The following is a 19,295-nucleotide window of genomic DNA, read 5'->3' as shown; positions in this document are numbered from 1 at the left end:
TAAAAAGTTGTTTGTTGTGTCTCAAGTCTACAGGTGTTCACTTGTTCTTTCTATGCCTCTTAGTTTGTTCTGTTCTTCCCCAAATAATGCTATGCTCATCTATGGCTTGGCATCTTTGGCAAATGTTTTTTTCATTCCCAAACTTATCTCTTGAGAAAACCATACAATAATGGAGAGAAAAGCTTCCCAATATCCCAAATCTCTGCATCAATACCTGTGTGCAAACCACAGCACATTTATGGGAAACACTCCAGACTGAAATAAATTATCCTCTAAAAGTAAAAGAACATTTTCAAAATAAATATTATATACTACTTTATATGGTCTGGATGGCATAAATTAGGAAAACCCTGAGTCTTTAACTACAAGTTATATATAGTACAAACTCAGAGGTTGTGAAACAGATTAGGGCAGCAATCATCTTCTTTTCATTTCGGCTCTTCCCTTTCAGCGAGTCATCTGCCTCCATTTCACCCTGTCCTCTGAATTCTCTAACTCTCTAACTAACTAACTTCATGTCCTCTCTCACTATATCTGCATTAAGGCTGCGATAATGTTTTTTTTTTCACTTAAGTAAAACAAGCTATAAACACAACATAGTCTGGATGCTTCGAATAAAAACCCACTTAATATCTCAAATATTAATAGTTATTTACATGCATGGTCTGTAAAATACACAGACAGCCCTTCTACATATTCCATTTATAACAGTGTGATGAGAACTGGCTTTAAATCTTTACAGCCTTGCAGAGTTTACTCTGGGGAGAGATTTTAACATTATTGGCAGCAGACAACAACAAACCAGAGGAGGAACTTAAGTCCACTGATAAACTAAGAAAAGTCAAAATCCCCTGAGATTATAATAAAACAAATCTCTGCATCTTTGGTTCCTACTTACTTTTCCCAGTGTGATGTCAGGGAGTCCAGACTTTTTTAAGAACAAGGCTGCCTCTGTTGGTCCGACTCTTCCTGTGCTCCCAGGATCCACCTTAGAGCAAGAACACACGTCACAGTCTGAGAACCCTGAGGCTTATAGCTTCATTTTCTAACTCTCTCTAAGATGTGAGCTCTTTCATAAATGGCTTACATAAATTAGGGTCCCGGTTTTGTTCATTCTCTTACCTGTCTGTAAAAGCTCTCATATACTGGGTTCCCACTTGACAACTGTGGCAGAGAAACAGTGTTATTACTGTTTTTATACTATTTATATATATCGACCTCATGTTCTTCTCTCTACAAGACTGATGTGTAAACTGTGCTGATGACATGTAAACTGCGAATTACTGTCCTCTGGCTCTGTTTGATCACAATCAATGGCCGGAGCATAACAAACCAAATGCATTGGTTTTAGCGGAACCACAGCAAGAATCGCGGCGGCTGTTCTGCCCGAAAACGTTACGCTAAAACTACATAGTCAACTCATGACTGCACTGATAATCAAAGCTTAGCCCCTGTTAGCCTAATTATGGAATAGCCTGCTTTCCAGCCTCTGGCGATCATTCTCATTCCCACTAACTTGCCATCAATGCTAAGCTAGCAAAGCGTCGCTAGCTTAAGGACTGAAATATATAGTTTCTGATGCTTTGTCACATTAAATGCATGGCATCACAGAGTTTGTATAATACGCCCATTGCCCTTATTACCTTCATATGCATTATAATTTGGATATTTACTCGTGGAAAAATAGCCACACGGTTTGGTAGCATCAGCTGAGGCTAACAAACCCGCTACCTAACGGTAACTGCATTAGGCCTTATTCGAGCAGCTGACAGCCTTATTTCTAGCTGCATTTTAAAGCGAGCGCATGGTGTGTTCAAGGACAAATTGGCACACGGTATCATTTGTGAGACACGCTTTCTCATGCTACCAGTTATCTTAGCCTTCTAAAGTTCTGAATCGCTTTATCTTTACCTGGGTAAGAGATGTGAGAGCTGCCATCTTCCCTGCTGCGGGAACGCACCCTCCCTCTCCTCTTCTCTCCTCTCCTCTCCTAGGCAACACGCCGCCCAGCGGACAACCCTACGCCTCAGATTCCGGGATCGTATTATTCACCAAACCTCTCTTAAGATCTGATCGTTTTATTTTCCCAATATTGTTTACAAAATATGAAATGTCTTTAAATAATGTTTCAACCATCTTCAGGACAAGATCTTTAATTCGGCGTATTTTTTTTTTACCATCAAGCCTGAATGGGTTCGTCTTTCTGTCAGGTACCACCTTGGAATCACATTGCAGCCAGTAGCCACAGCCACCTACGGTAAACACATCCCTGTAGTTGTAGCTACTGCTTAATCCATAGCCACGGCTACAGATTAGTTGTTTATTATCGCGATAATGAAAAAAACACATGTTCACAGAGAAAACTCTGCAACCCCTACTTGTATACGTTGTGTTCGAAAGAGATCTTTTACTCATTAATAAAAGTAGCAAAGTACAAATTTCAAAAAATACAATTAAATGTTAAAGAAAATGCCTCGGAGGTGCACGTTAACACAGAAGAGGAAACATTAATTGTTTATTTATTTAGTGTTTAATACCTGGTATTATTATGCTCATTACTTTAAAAATGCAGCTGGTCGAGATGGAGCTAAATTGAATGATTACACTCAGCTTTATAGATTGTAAATTGCATTTCAAATATCAAATTCAGTCATACGTATTGGTTCTGTAACCTAAAGTAAGTAACATAAATACTTATTAAAGCTGGCAGTGCAGTAATGTAGTGGAGTAAAAACCTAAAGGAAAGTAAAGGTACTTTAAAACTGCATGTCGATGCAGTACTTGTGGTGTATATGAAAGCAGTTCGTTTCCACCACTGATATTTGGAAACTTCAGCAGTGAAAGAATGTAATTTATGCACTTTGATCTTTGAGGGTATACAACACCAGCTTGTCTCACTGACCTTGTAAAAGCAATTTATTTTAAACAATGCTGAAACAAATGTTTTTCACCACTATTCAGCAAAACCTCCACAGGTTTATTTAAGGTTATAAGTCTTTTTTTTTTTTTTTTTTTTACTCAGAAAGAAAACAAAACATTGACAGCATGAGTAACACAAATAGAGTGAGATCAGATTAACACCTCACTGGTGGTTTCATCAATCTTAACCAACTGCCATGCTATAAATACTGTAACAATCTCATGCAACCAACATCCCCTCACAGCTAAACAGCAGCATTTGTCACAGTAAAGTGCAGTTTTACCAAACTTTGTTCAGTCCATCTACAATGTAATACAAAACTTCCAGTTTAAACATCAAAGTTAAGGAAAAGAACAAACAGCAAAGCACATGCTAAATGCTGAAAAATAGGTTTGTTTTGGCTTCTAGCACTTATTCGAAATTCCCTTTAGTTTACTTTTGAAAGAATACCTAATTCATTTTTTAATAAATAAAGGTCTAAAGGTGATCACCCATCAGTCATCTGTGAAATAACTAAATACAAAATTGTAAATTAGACCAGCGCTTGTAAAATCAAATCTCAAGTCTTGACAATCCATAAGGCATGAAGGAGCACTGGCTCAAACTTGAGATGCATAGAAGATGTGATATGAGACAAACTGAACTGTAACAAAACAGATTGTCTAAAAGTAGAAAGTGGACCGCAATTATTACAACTAATGAAAAGAACCCAAACTTTCATTCCAAAAGGACAAGTATTTAGCTCACAACACATGCTATGTGGCACTTTACAATTAATTGTTAATTTCCAAAATAACAAAACAAACTCTCCACAGTGAAAGACCATGACAATTTAAGCTGAATGCGCATCTACGAGTCCCCAATTCTTCCAAAAGATACAATACCACATTACACAGAATAACTGATAATAAGTTGATAAAAAGTTATGAGAATATAATGTGGCTGGGCAACTAATTGTGTGATGGGATTTTTCTACTTGTGGAATCAACCAGTCACTTATAGACTGATTGGACCTACATATGAATGTTTATGGGTTTTGGAAGCCTATTGCAGTTAAACACCCCTTCATCCCAACAAAACTGGGAATGGTACAAAAAAAATAATACCAGTTATGAGCCAACATAATAAAAATCAAAATTGCAACCTTTCAAACGGAAAAAATGCCAAGTCCAAATTGTTAAAATTAAATAAATATCATATAATGCACATAGGATAAGAGTATAAGATTGATTGACTGTAAGTAGAGTAAATATAGATTAGGTTGAATTTAATAGACAAATATTCTAAACTTTTTAGTCACAAATTCTAATAATTTGGCTTAAGTTGTATTTTTAATACAATTATTAATCAGATGCTTTAAACAAAGTGACTTAAAAGGAAGAAGCAGGCACTAGGGACAGCTTGGAGAATGCTGTCTTGCTCAGGGACACAGTTGAATCACTGACCCTGGGGTTTGTGGGTAACTGCTCCGCCAACTGATCTACAGCCACCAAATTTTGAGTTAACATGTTGATTTGGGAGTATATTTAATTTTATTTGTCATTCTTTTCACTTCATGTCATTTGTCTTTTTCTGGCTGGAATGGGCAGCAAAGGCTCAAATAGCAGAAATTTAGGTGGCACTGAAGATTAGATTTTCTGTGGAAGAACATTTATTTGTTTAATAAAAGTTCAAAATACCACTTGAAGATAACTTTTGTGCTACTTGAACTTATTCAGAGATATAGTATTGTGCCAAACTCTTAGGCCACAATTAGACTTATTTCAAATTAAGGCTATGTGTATTATATATCTATTTCAGAGTCTCATTATTAGAATACAACTACAAAAAATAGGAATTATGTTAACGGTAAAACAAAACAAATGTACAAATAAAATAAACTTCTACAGGCTGGAGTGACAAGTATTTAGTGCAACTTCCACTGTGACTTAGAATGTCTTGAACTCTCTTTGGCCAAATACGAATGGAAGACAGACAAAATCTGACAAGTTTTTTGCTTGAGAGGCCAGAAGTCCAGCAAGGACCTGGCTCAGCATCTGACAGCTTTATTTGAATGCCAAGTTGAACGTTTTGACAATTCAAAGAAGCTGTATCCGCCAATAAACCACTCATTCGGAACTGGGCATAGAGATTGATATATGCAAACAATTAAACAGGTGGAAAAATTAGCGTTTGCATCCTTCTGTGAAACATGGTTAAGGGTCTGTCGTGGTTTTGATGATGCATTTCTACCAGTGGTGTTGTGCTAGGTGCAAAGGTAGGTCACACTAAATAGTGACTTTTTCCTGTGGAAGCCACCTTGTTTTTGTTTTTTTGGCATATTTCCTGTATTTTCTGATTATATCCTAAAAAAAGAGACAAAGAAATAAATAAGTAAAGTTGATGGTGGCTTAAGATTTTTGCACAGTACTGTATTTTAGGAAAACATAGAAAGAAAAGACAAAATAAGTAGAAGTATCATGATCAGACCTCAACTTTAATATAAAGCAATGCTAGCTCTCAAACCGTGAAGTCAACAGCTTGCATCACATTTTCAGCCAAATCAGACATGTTAGGTTTGCACGTTATTTGGTTCTGTACTTTATACAGAATATTCACTACAAATACTGTCTTGTAGTGTTTATACTGTATATATGTACAAGAGACTTAGTTGAAAACATGTTCTGCAGGCAGCCTGTGAGCCTGTTGACCAGAGAAGGTGATGCAGACTGTTGGCATAATTCCTGATTGGACTTCTCTCAGTGTAATTACTCAGCACAAGCAACAGCAGTAATGATGTAGCAGCAGTGAAGCACGGCTCAGTGTGAGCCTTATGATGATCTTCACAGCTGAATGGAGAGTAGGCAGCACAGCTAACTTTGAACAGCATTTCATCATCATCAGACCACAGTCACATGGGGGTGAAAAGAAATGTCCTCTTCTTGTCCTGGTCATCCCATGTGGACCTTGTATAGCGCTGTCATCCACTTTGCGGCCCTCTGTTGAACCACGAGGTTTCAGGTGACATCTGGTTATTCATCGTCCCATGTTTGCTGCAGCAGGAAGTTAGCAGCTAGATTTTCATTCTTCTCACAGGCAAAGTAAGCTTGGATGACCAAGCCTTCAGGGAAGCCCAGTGCTTTTAACTGGAATACACACAATGATGTTACAAACACACACACACACACAGTACAGGTGTATATGAGACAGTTACTGATTAGTAAAAACTCATGCCAAATTAATGTGAAAAACTCCGCAGTGAAGACCCCTGAAGGGACAAGCCAAAAGCCGTTGATTATTTTCAAATAATATATGATTCAATGTTTTTCTGTATTTTTGTTGATAGAGAAAGAAGAAATACTAGCGTTACAGTGAATCATAAATACCAATACCATGACATTAATTAGAGTAACCTTTGAATAATGTATAACATTCATACAGGCAGGAGTATTATTCCACACTATTATTAAATCTAAAATAAATATACCCTACAATGTGACATTGTGTATTAAAAGACTTTTAACAGGAAAAAAATAGATATTCCTTAAAACAGTACTAGTTGTAGTAGTAGAAAATTAAAAGTTCTGACAGTTTACTTCTGTCACAGCTGTTAGGACTTTCATAAGGAAGAAGTTTGAAACCTGTGTCTCTGTATCATTGTGCATTTCAGTTCAGTTTTAACCAGAAACAGTATTGATTGATATTGCATTACACAATGAGTAAAAATTGAAGCTACTCAAAATTTGGTGTAGTTCCTGACTGCTACTAAGCCTTTTTGTCCTCCAAATAGACATGATTATATATAATCTTATACCATCATAGTTGTATTAGGTGTATTTCAGCTAATTAATGATGACTCAATTTATACCCAAATAACAAACCATAAAGCACTAAAAGTAACTAACAAACTAACTGAGTAACTAACTTAAAAAAGTTCAAACTATAATAACACTCCCCAAATTTGCAACCACAAGGGGGCAGAAGCCAGTGTCTTCTTGTGCCAGTCCCAAGTCTGGATAAATGCAGAGGGCTGTGTCAGGAAGGCCATCCGACGTAAAACACATGCCAAATTAAAAATGCGAATCATGTCAATGACTTCCATACCGGATCGCTCAGGTTAACAACGACCACCACCAGTGCTGTTGACCTACAGGGGACTGGTGGAAATTGGACTACTGTTGGTCGAAGACGAAGAAGGAGATGAGGAAGGTGTCTTCGTAGGCAGAGAGAGAAGAGGAAAGCTAAGAATGTGGGACTGACAGTAGGGACTTTGAATGTTGGTACTATGACAGGGAAGGCTACGGAGTTGATCGACATGATGCAGAGAAGGAAGGTGGACATACTGTGTGTCCAGGAGACCAGGTGGAAAGGTAGCAAGGCTAGAAGCTTAGGAGCAGGGTTCAAGTTGTTCTACCATGGGTCAGATAGGAAGAGAAATGGAGTAGGAGTTTGTGAAAGAGGAGTTTGTGAGGAATGTTCTAGAGGGGACAGGTCAATGAGTCTGAAGCTGGAAATTGAAGGCGTGTTGTTAGTGGTTATGCCCCACAGGTAGGATGTGAGTTAGAAGAGAAGGAGAAATTCTGGAGTGAGTTAGATGAAGTGATGCAGAGCATCCCCAGAGGTGACAGAGTGGTGATTGGTGCAGATTTCAATGGACATGTAGGTGAAGGGAACAGAGGTGATGAGACTGTTATGGGAAGATTTGGTCTTCAGGACAGGAACACAGAAGGACAGAGGATGGTAGACTTTGTAAAGAGGATGGAAATGGCTCTGGTGAACACTTTCTTCCAGAAGAGGCAGGAACAAAGGGTGACATAGAAGAGGTAAAAGCAGTCAGGTGGACGACATCTTGTGTTGATGTTGTAATTTAAAGGAGATTAGTGACTGTAAAGTGTTGGTAGGGGAGAGTGTAGCCAGACAACACAGGATGGTGGTGTATAAAATGACGCTGGTGGTGAGGAAGATGAAGAGGACAAAGGCAGAGCAGAGGACGAAGTGGTGGAAGTTGAAAAATGAAGAATGTTGCGTAGTTTCCAGGGAGGAGTTAAGAAAGGCTCTAGGTGGTTTGGAGGTGCTTTCAGATGACTGGACCACTACAGCTAACGTGATCAGGAAGACAGGTAAGAGGGTACTCGGTGTGTCATCTGGAAAGAGGAAAGCGGACAAGGAGACTTGGTGGTGGAACAAGGAAGTTCAGGAGTGTATACAGAGAAAGAGGTTAGCTAAGAAGAAGTGGGACACTGAGAGGACTGATGAGAGTAGACAGGAGAACAGGGAGATACAGCATAAGGTGAAGGTAGATGTGGCAAAGGCCAAACAAAGACCATATGAGGACTTGTATGCTAGGTTGGACACTAAAGAGGGAGAGGTGGATTTGTACAGGTTGGCCAGACAAAGAGATAAAGAGATAAAGATAAGGATGGAAATGTATTGACAGGTGCCAGGAGTGTGATGGGAAGATGAAGGGAGAACTTTGAAGAGTTGATGAATGAGGAAAATGAAAGGGAACGAAGAGTAGAAGAGGTGACTGGTGTGGAGCAGGAAGTAGCAAAGATTAGTAAGAGTGAAGTGAGGAGGACGTTGAAGATGATGAAGAGTGGAAAGGCAGTTGGTCCTGATGACAAACCTGTGGAGGTATGGAAGTGTCTAGGAGAGGTGGCAGTAGAGTCTCTGACTAGTTTGTTTAACAAGAACTTGGAGAGTGAGAGGATGCTGAGGACTGGAGGAAAAGTGTACTGGTACCAATTTTTAAGAACAAGGGAGATGTGCAGAGCTGTGGCATCTACAGAGGAATAAAATTGATGAGCCACACAATGAAGTTGTGGGAAAGAGTAGTTGAAGCTCGGCTAAGGGCAGAGGTGAACATTTGTGAGCAGCAATATGGTTTCATGCCTAGAAAGAGTCCAACAGATGCAGTATTTGCTTTGAGGATGCTGATGGAGAAGTACAGAGAAGGTCATAGGGAGTTGCATTGTGTCTTTTTAGATTTAGAGAAAGTGTATGACAGGGTGCAGAGAGGAGCTGTGGTATTGTATGAGGACGTCTGGAGTGGCAGAGAAGTATGTTAGAGTGATGCAGGACATGTATGAGAGCTGTAAGACAGTGGTGAGGTGCTGTAGGTGTGACAGAGGAGTTCAAGGTGGAGGTGGGTCTGCATCAAGGATCGGCTCTGAGCCCCTTCTTGTTTGCTCTGGTGATGGACAGACTGACAGATGAGGTTAGACAGGAATCTCCCTGGACTATGATGTTTGCAGATGACATTGAGATTTGTAGTGAGAGCAGAGAGCAGGTGGAGGAAAATCTAGAGAGGTGGAGGTCTGCTCTGGAAAACAGAGGAATGAAGCTTAGCCGCAGTAAGACAGAATACATGTGTGTCAATGAGAGGGACCCAGGTGGAATGAGGTTACAGGGAGCAGAGTGAAGAAGGTGCAGGACTTCAAGTACTCTGGGTCAGTATCGGTGAGAATGAAAGGAAAGTTGGTGAGACCAGAGATGTTGTTCGGCTTAGAGACAGTGGCACTGAAGAAAAGACAGGAGGCAGAGTTGGAGGTAGCAGAGCTCAACATGTTGAAGTTCTCTTAGGGAGTGACGAGGATGGACAGGATCAGGAATGAGGACATCAGAGGGACAGCTCATGTTAGATGTGTTGGAGATAAAGTCAGAGAGACCAGATTGAGGTGGTTTGCACATGTTCAGAGAAGGTATTGTGAATATATCAGTAGAAGGATGCTGAGGTTGGAGCTGCCAGGCAGGAGGTCTAGAGGAATACCAAAGACGAGATTTATGGATGTAGTGAGAGAGGACATGAAGTTAGTTGGTGTGAGAGAAGAGGATGCTGAGGACAGAGTAAGATGGAGACACATGATTCGCTGTGGCGACTCCTGAAAGGGAACAGCCGAAAGGAAAAGAAGAAGAAACTAGAGCCATAAGCTGCAAGGGTAAAATTAGTTTAAGTCACCTTTTAAATTCCCCTGAATCCCACTGTGATTCTACTTTAACTCCCAGTTTGACCTCTTCTAGACATTGTTGTTATATAATTTCTATTTAGTCTTTAAAGTGAATTTAGTTATGCGTTTAGTTAAGATTTTTAATTACTTTGTCTCATTTTAGTTTCGGTATTAAACTTTCCCGTATTAAAGTATTTCTTTACACTGAGCAGAAAAAATCCGTCAGATGATGTTATCTGAGGAGTTTTTCATTATTAAGGAGTTTAATACACACATACTATATGTCCAGTACTGTATTGTAGTCACTGTATTGTCAGTAGGACTGATGAACTGACCCTCTCAATGGCCTCCTTCTCCTGTGGGGTGACTTGGATGTAGTTGGTGTGTGGTGATGCCTGGCCTTCAGCTTCCTCCCCTCCTGTATCTCCACCTCGTGGCTCATTCAGCATCTGCACGAAACGCTCCTGGTGCTGTGTGATTTGCTGCAAGCAATGCATACAATCAATATGAAAACTAGCATAGAGCTAACACAGAGGTTCCCAGTCTGTATTAAAGGTGACACAAAACAAGGGATTATGATTATTGATGACCACTCAAAGATATGTCCACTGACCTCCATCATCAGGGCAGATGTATTTGCTCAAATGTCTGTAAACAACTAAACTTCTTCTTTGTTTTTATGTATTTGAAAAAAATATTTATGGTTAGTTTGTATAATATCTGTTCCCTTTTAAGCGTTGATGTTTTCATGATGACATTTGTCACTAGGTACAAATTTCTACTACTTTTATAATAAAGGCTAAAATTTAAAAAGCTCATCAATTCACTATAATGTCTTATTCCTCTAAACTATGTTTGAGAAAAAAACAAGACACTTAGAAGAAAGTGTACTAGTTCCAAGGAAAACATTAGTTCAAGTGCCCAGTTAATCTTTCAAATAACATTTTGAAAACTAAAAAAAAACTAACAAGCTTTAATGCCTGTAGTTTGGAGAGTGTGCTGGTCTGGTACCTGCAGCAGCTGTGGGTTGTCTCTGCCAAGTTGCTGCAGCAGGGCTGGTAGGAGCGCTGGATTCTGCTGGATAATCTGTCTCATCTGATGGAACTGAGGCTGGTTCCTCAGGAACTCCAGAGGGTTTCCTGTGGAGACAGAACCTCCACTAGCAGAGGGAGGCTGACTACCAGACACTGGCCCTGCTGGGGAGGGAACAGAATCAGAATACAACACAATTGTGTAGACAAAATAAATAAATGGGATGACTTGAAATGTTTCTGTGGAGGTTTCTGGACAATTCAGTAAATCAAATGTTGCATTTGCAACATCATCCACAGTGGGAAAGGCTCCAACTGCAGACCCTCTTTCAGGGGAACAGCCACTTGTTACGTTCCTAAAGAGAAACTAGAGGAACTCCTAAAGAAGTGTTACTTCTTTTAGCAGGTTGTTTCTAAAGAACTTAAAGAAAAATTAACAAGGTAAAAGTCCTGGCCATCTAACATGGCTAAATATTGTTTGTCCAAAGACACCACATATTGTAATGTTTTGGAATAAAATTGATAGCATAAAACCCTTCTATCAGTGTTTTATCTCCTTCCTCCTCATCCAACTGATCCATACCTTTGCTAACTACATTACAGCATGAGAAGTTAGGAAAGGACTATTTTAGCAAAGTGGTTATCATCAAGTGACAAAAACAACAATCTATTTTTTTATTAACATGTTGATGACAATACAATTCCCATGAAGTTACATTTGCTCAGTCGTATTTAAGTCTCTTACTGGTGTTTTTAATAGAGAATAATGCCAATTTGACTCTTAAGAATCCCAAGGAGTCACCAGAAATAAATTCCAAATCTGAAACAACTGGGCAAAGGATTATTTTGTCAGATTTCAGCTGATGTTTGTGCTTTGTTCTTAAAGTAAGACTAGTGGCAACAACCACTACTCTAAGTTATTAGTCCCTGGAGCAAAACCAAATCTTAACCTTCACACAGTCCTTAAAAGTTGTGAGCACTGCCCAAAATGTCCTTCAATTGTGGAAGGGTTCTCACAATTTTGGTTTTGAAACACAACCTGTCCATGCAACCAGAGAAAGACAAGTACTGTATGTATAAATACACTCATATTTATTGGTAGAACATGCATGAATTTACTGTTGGAAGATGCTGGGGAAGGCTGTGGTTGTTGTGTAGCTGGATTTGGGGGGTTGGATGGCTCACTAGGCCTGACTGGCTCTTGAGGTGGCAGATCACTGGCCTCTGCTGGAATACCCTGCAGTACATAAGGATTTAGTGGATGTTCTAGAATACTGTGGCATGCAGGACAGGAAATAAAGTTGTTTGAATTCTCACCATAAGTAAGTACTCTACTGCTCGGTCAGGGTTGTTGTAACTGGCTCTGAGAGCAGCAACTACCTGCTCTCGCTCGTAACCCATGGACATAATCTCTGACACCAGGTTCTCATAGGCCGGACCTGTCACTGTGGAAACAATAGCACAATAAGGACAGAACCAAATGTGAAACTTGTACCGCACATATTCCAGGAATTTAGTAACCATGACGAACAGACAATCTGAGCAGTACTTAACTCAGGAAAAAGTTAATTTTCTTTTTTATTAGAGCTGGAAATACGTTTGTTTTAGATTTTTGACATCAGCCATTCATCTTTAGGGAATGTAAATATTGTATAATTTACCTAGGGTGTTTTTAGCCCATATCTCTTTACTTGAATTGTGAATTTATAACGTTAAATCAATGCTGCATTAGCACTAGCAATACCTATTCTGTACAGTGAATGTAAATGGACGGGTTATTAACATCATCTGAACAGCAGTAATATGCAGGACATTTACTTGTACTGACATTAAATTTCATTAAAAACAATGGGAGTAATTATTGATGCAAACTATCAAATCAGAACTATAAGAGTGAAACAAAAAGGAAGAAAAATATTTTCCATCTATGAAAGAGATGAGATAAATGACAGATATACTTTGTTACCCAGTATTGATGCTGCTTCTTCAAGGAGACCAAGTTCATCAACTAGGCTGAGAGAGATGAACAAAGGAAAACAGACTGGTAAACATCTCAACATTTAAAACACAATGATAGTAAGAATGATGGTAGCTCATTCCTTTTAGTAACAAAAGATGACGTTACTATGTTTACTCCAACCTGGAAGCAGAGGATTGGATTGGTGCAGTAGCAAATGGTTGAATCTCAGGTTCTTCCCTTGGCTTCTCTTCTGGTTGGGCAGCAGGGGCAGAACTGTCAGCAGTGACCGAGGCTGTCTCGATAACTTCTGAAGCTGAAGCTGGGGCAGATGCTTGATTAGCAGCTGAAGCCAAGGCTGGAGCTGAGTCTGGGGCTGTGCTGGAGTCCACAGCTGCTGATACTTCAACAGAAGCCGGTGTGGTGTTTTCTGGGATTGGGACTAGGGGTTCAGAAGGAGGCACTGACTGTGGAGCAGGTGTGGGTGCAGACACTGTATGTGTCGGTGTGCAGGGCACCTTCTCTGCGCCAGAGGCTGGGGCTGGAGCTGTGACTGAGGGTGATGCTGAAGCTGCAGCAGGTTGGGGTGGTGGCTGAGGAGCGGATTGCGGAGGAGGAGCTGCTTGTGGAGGAGGAGCTGGTTTAGGCTGAAAGATATTTGAGTATCGATCATTAGCAGAATCAATAAAATAACTAAACAATTAGCAGCGTGCATTGTTTTTTCACTGAATGAGACCAGGCTGTTGACTTCAACTTTAACATTTAAGTTATGTTTCTGTATCAGTGCTATCAAAACTACTGTACATAAAAGCTGGTATTTAAAAAATGTCTGAACAAAAAACAGCCTTCTTACTTATTAAGGTTGCTGGACACTGTAAAGGGGTTGGAATTACTTGGACTATGGGCTCAATGAATCTGCAAGTGTTGTTGATCTGTCAGTAAAGCCTGCCAGTAATGTGTTAGCAGTGACTGAAGCTAAACATCAACCACAGTAAGTGGAAAGTGAGTGGAATTAACATCAGTATTTCTGTTGTGAGGAAAAACTTATAAATGAGGATGAGAAGATACTGTAAAAAAAACAAACCTGGAAGGAGCACTGACCTTAGTAACCATGACCACCACAAAGTTTTTTTCATCAATTTTGTACTCTTTCAGCAGGGTGTCATCATTTAGGATTTTGCCTGTGAAATTCAAGAAGTTGTAAATTAAGAACTACTACTACAAAATTCTGAAATTATGCTCGTCTAAAATTTAAAAAAGGATTGAAAAGCGCCTTCTGTGTGTGTGCTGGATGTGGCTTAAATCTACAACAACAGGTTCCGAACTTACAAGGTTACAGGACCACAGTTCTACCCAAACAAAAATCTCCCTGATTTTGGGTGGTACTTTCTGAAGAAGAGTATAAATCATAGGCGTGGGGTCTGCAGCACTGAACATTGCTAACTGGTAAAATACAATGCAGCATTTTATAAAGCCATTGTTTTGAAAACCAACTGTACACATGGATTGTTGTGTTTTGCTTATTTGCCACAAAAATCAGAAAGTAGAGTAATAGAACATGTGAATTACATACAATTCCCAATATAACACTTTTATTACATTAGCAAGTTAATTTGCTTAATTGTCCAGGGGTCCGGCCCTGCTGTGGAAATGTAAATCAAAATTGCTATGAGGACTTTTACCCCAGGGAAGGTTTCTGAACTTTCTGTAAAAATAAATGTATTGGGAATATTCTAGAGGAAAAGCACCATAACAGATGGCTTCAACAGCACCTCTCTACATTTAGATTTTTCTTTTGAAACATTAAGTCGGAAGAAAATTAACTGCACTATTTGCAATTTCCTTATTTTAGGTGTATCTTGGTCATTAAATGTAATCAACTTCAGCAAAATCACAAATGTATACAAACAATTTCTCTATTAAACACACCCATTAAACATAATAAGTGATACTGAAAAATAATTTTGAAGTTTTTTAATAACTGGTTGAACCACTTTGGCTGCGACATCCTCAAGCAAGCACCCCCGCCCGCCCCTTAGATTGGACCACTCCAGTGGTGAGATTTATTTGTCTCCATAGCTATTCTGTAGCAGATTTACTCCAAGGTTAGACTCATGTCCTACTGCAGCTCTAAGCTTCGTCTAAGCTTCAGCTTATAGACAGCCAACCATGACATCCTGTAGGATACCTTAATAAATTTGTGATGATGTTTTCATGTTGGGAGCCGATTCTATTTTTATGCCATATGTGTTGCCGTGCGTTCTTTCAAAACAATTTTACCTTCAGTTTATCTTTCAACAAAACATTTGTGGAGAATACTTGGGATATGGTTGACCAATTAAGTTAACTAACTCCAATGAATCCTTCTTTAGCTGAAACTCTAGAGTTTCTTTTTTTTACCTCATTGAGCATTCTGCATTTTGCAATTGAAGAGATCTTGGCTGGGCACCCAATCAAATGGAGAGTAAAATAAACTGTAAAACAGTTTTCCACTTCTTCCACTTCTGTAAGTGGGCACCTAGGAATGTATTTTGACTGTTACAATATGGCTATTTACAAAAGGAATTAAAAAAAATATCTGCTCTGTTTAAATCAACAGCCTTTTCCAAAGCATGTTGGTAATCTACATAACTTGTGGCCTTATAACTGCTGTTCCTGCATTTTTAACAAATATTTCTTGATTTTGTAAGGCGCTCATAGAAACAATGTTTGGGGTTTCACATTGTATTATTGGAAAAACAGCAGCCAAAGAAGTAAACAAAGCATTTCCAGGTTCCTTTGTATACCTGGATTTAATATTTCAACGTGTTTTTCCAATGTTACTGTCTCTGCCCCACCTGCATAGATGAGTTTTTGTCCTGCAACAGGAAATGCATCTTTTCCTCTGTCTTCCTCTATCTTCTCCTTCAGGGCTTTCACCTAAAAACATCAAGAAATAAAACAACATTGCCAAGTGAGTTACTAATAATGAAACTCCACATTGATCGGAAATTAGTCAGTGTAAGGCCTGAAAGCCGTTACCGCTGGAAGTGTGCTGGGATCAAACCATTATTAATCCACATCGGGCAGTTTGTAATTCAGTGTTTTTGTTTCTATGTCATTTATATGTCCTAATCACCAATTTAATATGAAACTGAGATCACTTATTACGTATCAAATGCCCCTTTGAACAAGTGAGTTTTAATTTTGGATATAAAAGTGTGGAGCTCAGATGTAACACGAGTTACATCTGAGCTCCTCTGAGCTCCTCCTTTGCCTCGAGGAGGCAGAGTTCCACAGCTTAGGGGAAATAACAGCAAAGGCCCTGTCCCCCCAATGCTTTGACCTAGATCTGGGCACAAGTAGATAGAACTGTTGAGTTAATCTGAGATTGCGATTTGCAACATGAATAAATGGTAAATGGTCTGCACTGCTTCTTATTCACCCATTCACACTAACAATCACACACATTCACACACCGATGGGGGAGCTGCTATGCAGCTGGCCAACACTCACCGGGAGCAACTAAGTTGGGGTTCAGTGTCTTGCTCAAGGACACTTCGACATGTGACCGAAGGAGCCGGGGATTGAACCAACAACTGTGAGATTGGTCGACAACCTTCCTGCGCCACAGTCGCCCACCCCACATAGTCACCAGATCAGCCAAATAAGAAGGTGCCAGACCATTAAGGACTTTAAAAGTGAGTAATGGCATCTTAAATTGGATCCTTAAGTGAATAGGAAGCAAATAAAGAGAATACAACATGGGGGTTATCTGGTCACGCTTAGATGTAATAGTTAGCATGTGTGCCGCAGCATTCTGCACCAACTGTAATCACTGAAGAATTGAGTGGTTAACACCCAAATGCAGTGCACTGCAGTAGTCAAGCCTCGGAAACAAAAGCACGAATAGCGATTACCAAGTCCTTACGTGACAGAAAAGGCTTCACATTGGTGAGAGAGCGCAGTTAGAAGAAAATGTTTTTGATCACAGAGCAAGTTTGTTTATGGAGCCGCAGCTCACTGTCAAAAAGAACACCTAGGTTTTTAACCACAGCGTTAGCATTGGAAGATAGACTACCAAGATCAATGTTACAGGGGTTTCCTTTGTCACTAAGTCCAAACAAAATAACTTGTTATTTTGCCCTCATTCAAAAACATAAAGTTGCTGCCCAGCCAGTTTTTAATGTCCGCCACACAATCAAGAACCACCTGGCCAGGGTTTTGTGATTGTGAGCTATTCGTGAGCCTTTCAGTGGTAGATATAACTGAACATCATCTGCATAGCAATGAATAGAGAGATTATGTTTGCTAATGATGGACCCCAATGGTAGCATGTACAATGAAAACAGGATAGGACCCAAAATGGAGCCTTGGGGGACCCCAAATGACAAACTAGCAGTAGCGGATGATGCTTCACCACATTTTTGAAGTGTATTTACTGTTTGTGCATGTTTTCTGTAGTAGTTACATATTTTGAGAATTAACTTTGGATTAAGTGTCAGTACAATGCCATCATGTCTAAATAAAGCAAAGACATAAAGTGCAGAAAGAACAAAAAGCTAAAGTTCAATTGATACATCAATGTCTAATGAGCAGTTTTGAGTCACGCAAAAGTTGCAGTTAATATAATGAATGTATTAAAACAAACTTTATGTTAATTCTATAATAACTGCTGGTCATGATATTTCCCGTCATAAAACTTCGCTGGAAATATCATTGGTCATTCTACTACTACAATAATATCGCTTAGTATTTAAGTAAAGGCTTGTTTCCTTTCTCTTATAAAGATTTTCCAACTATTATTTCTACAACTACATTAACAAATAGGATGGCGAAAATATTGCTTCGTCATTCATGGGGATCCACTGACACGAGTCACTATTACTATCAAGTTCAACCAAAGCACAAACGTTTCCGGTCCTAATTTTCAATATAACCCAAAATGGTGTAAGGTCCTACTGAAAAAACAAAAAGCAACACCAAAATGGCCAACGGCATACAGGCAATATTTTAAACGGCATTGTTCAGCGTGAAAAACCTAACGTTGGTTACAGAGTGCGGCGTGATGCGCATAATTGAATGAAAAAAGCTACGCTTTTACTTTGAAGGTAAACTTGTTCAGTGTCGCTCTGAGCAGGAGCTAGCGTTACTTCGAGCTACGGCGCTCACAACTCGGTCTTGCCAAATTGCTAACTTGTTTGTTTTCATATTTTTCACACTGGTGTAATATTACTTATTCGAATTAGGAAAGCTGACATTTCTTACAGGGTTTGACGTGCTTTACTGCGTATATGTCTAAACATTACCGTTAGCTCAGGTTCTTCGGAGCTATGGCCAACATTACCAGCTCTCCCGGCCTGAACGTGTTTACTTCAGCTCCGTTAACTTCTACTCACCGTCAATTCTGGGTCTATTTCTATTTTGAACGTCTGTTGTTGGAGAGTCTTTAGTGTTATGGTCAGCATCCTTCAACGTGTTCTTAGAGCAGCTCGGGTAAAAAAAAAAAATCCCAAAGTCTGGAGAACCGACTGTACCCGCCGTATTTCCCACAATATCTATTTTTCTGGGTCTCAATGTATGTGTGACTCAGCTGTCTCGGTGCCGCGGAGCAGGCTGGGTAAGGACGCCATCTACTGCTGAGGTGAGGCACATGCTGCTGCTTTCAAATACTGTCAGAAATATCCCAATACGAGAGCGCGCGTAAATGGCTACGTCCTCAACTTTCAACTTAGATAAGGCGATGACCGATGCAGGCACTCATTATTCATAAAAATACATAAAGACCAAAGCATCTAAAGCTGAGGCTTGAGATTTGTAGCATCACAGCATTTTTTTAATGCCCCCCCAACCTTCGGTCTGGATTATAAATCAACAGCTTTGAGTTTGTCCCTTCAGGGGTCACTACCCCAGAACACATTGATTTGCCATGTTTTTACACGGAATGTCCTTCCTGCCACAACCCTTCCATTTTTGTTCGGGCTTGGGACCAGGACCAAGGCTGCCCTTGGTGGCTGCATTGTATCCCAATGTATCCCTATACCACTTAGCCAGTTATAAATTATTTTATATTAAGGGGAACTATTTTCCTTCCACACACACCACACACACACAAAAAGCACTTAGTATTCTGACACTGACACGACTGGAACAACTACAATTATATGTACAGGCTGGATTTAATTTCTTTGCAGTGTACAGATGAGGCTAGTCGTTTGTTTATAATGTTAAAGACAAGCGGATCCTTCGGCCTTCTTATTTGACCAGACTAATTTCTTGGCCTCAATCGGAAACATTTTTGTAATGTAAATGTTTCTGATTGAGCAGTGGTAGAGCAACGTTATATTGCTAACTGATTGCCTTTGATATACTGTATCCATCATCCAGTTTCTACATCTGCTTACCTGTAAAGTTTTACGTTTATATAGTAATTACAGAGAATGCAAACTTCAAAACAACCCTGCCTCATTACAAAGATTAAT

General features: G+C 39.5%; 2 protein-coding genes across 22 annotated transcripts in view; both read right to left on the bottom strand.

Annotated features, from left to right (window-relative positions):
* LOC137132126 (epidermal growth factor receptor substrate 15-like 1) overlaps nucleotides 1-2,001 on the bottom strand; it is a 50,998-nt gene extending 48,997 nt beyond the window's left edge. For 16 of the 18 annotated variants that reach the window (XR_010915072.1, XM_067514247.1, XM_067514253.1 and 13 more), the window contains exons 1-3: nucleotides 1,912-2,001; nucleotides 1,123-1,164; nucleotides 899-988 (exon numbers count right to left, since the gene is read on the bottom strand). Coding sequence is in view for 17 of the 18 variants with exons in the window: in XM_067514247.1 (XP_067370348.1) it covers nucleotides 899-988; nucleotides 1,123-1,164; nucleotides 1,912-1,938 (159 nt within the window). In the remaining variant the exon portion in view is untranslated. The remainder of the gene's footprint in view (nucleotides 1-898; nucleotides 989-1,122; nucleotides 1,165-1,911) is intronic. The other 2 variants (XM_067514261.1, XM_067514249.1) reach the window with 2 other exon arrangements.
* A 486-nt stretch (nucleotides 2,002-2,487) lies between these two features.
* rad23ab (RAD23 homolog A, nucleotide excision repair protein b) lies at nucleotides 2,488-18,424 on the bottom strand. 4 transcript variants are annotated; one of them, XM_067514262.1, is made up of 10 exons: nucleotides 18,213-18,424; nucleotides 15,621-15,753; nucleotides 13,936-14,015; nucleotides 13,018-13,481; nucleotides 12,844-12,890; nucleotides 12,195-12,322; nucleotides 11,997-12,114; nucleotides 10,858-11,042; nucleotides 10,182-10,328; nucleotides 2,488-6,045 (listed from the first exon to the last, which is right to left on the bottom strand). In XM_067514262.1, exons 1-10 carry the CDS (start codon nucleotides 18,279-18,281, stop codon nucleotides 5,932-5,934), a joined length of 1,485 nt encoding a protein of 494 aa, XP_067370363.1. In that variant the 5' UTR covers nucleotides 18,282-18,424; the 3' UTR covers nucleotides 2,488-5,931. The 4 variants fall into 4 exon arrangements, with proteins under 4 accessions (XP_067370363.1, XP_067370364.1, XP_067370365.1 ...); XM_067514263.1 differs by having other exon boundaries at nucleotides 10,858-11,039; XM_067514264.1 differs by having other exon boundaries at nucleotides 15,672-15,753; nucleotides 18,213-18,422.
* Between the last annotated feature and the right edge of the window lie 871 nt (nucleotides 18,425-19,295).

Source organism: Channa argus, chromosome 8 (assembly GCF_033026475.1).
Source record: "Channa argus isolate prfri chromosome 8, Channa argus male v1.0, whole genome shotgun sequence".
Lineage (NCBI taxonomy): Eukaryota > Metazoa > Chordata > Actinopteri > Anabantiformes > Channidae > Channa > Channa argus.
This window is presented reverse-complemented; position numbering and strand designations above follow the sequence as displayed.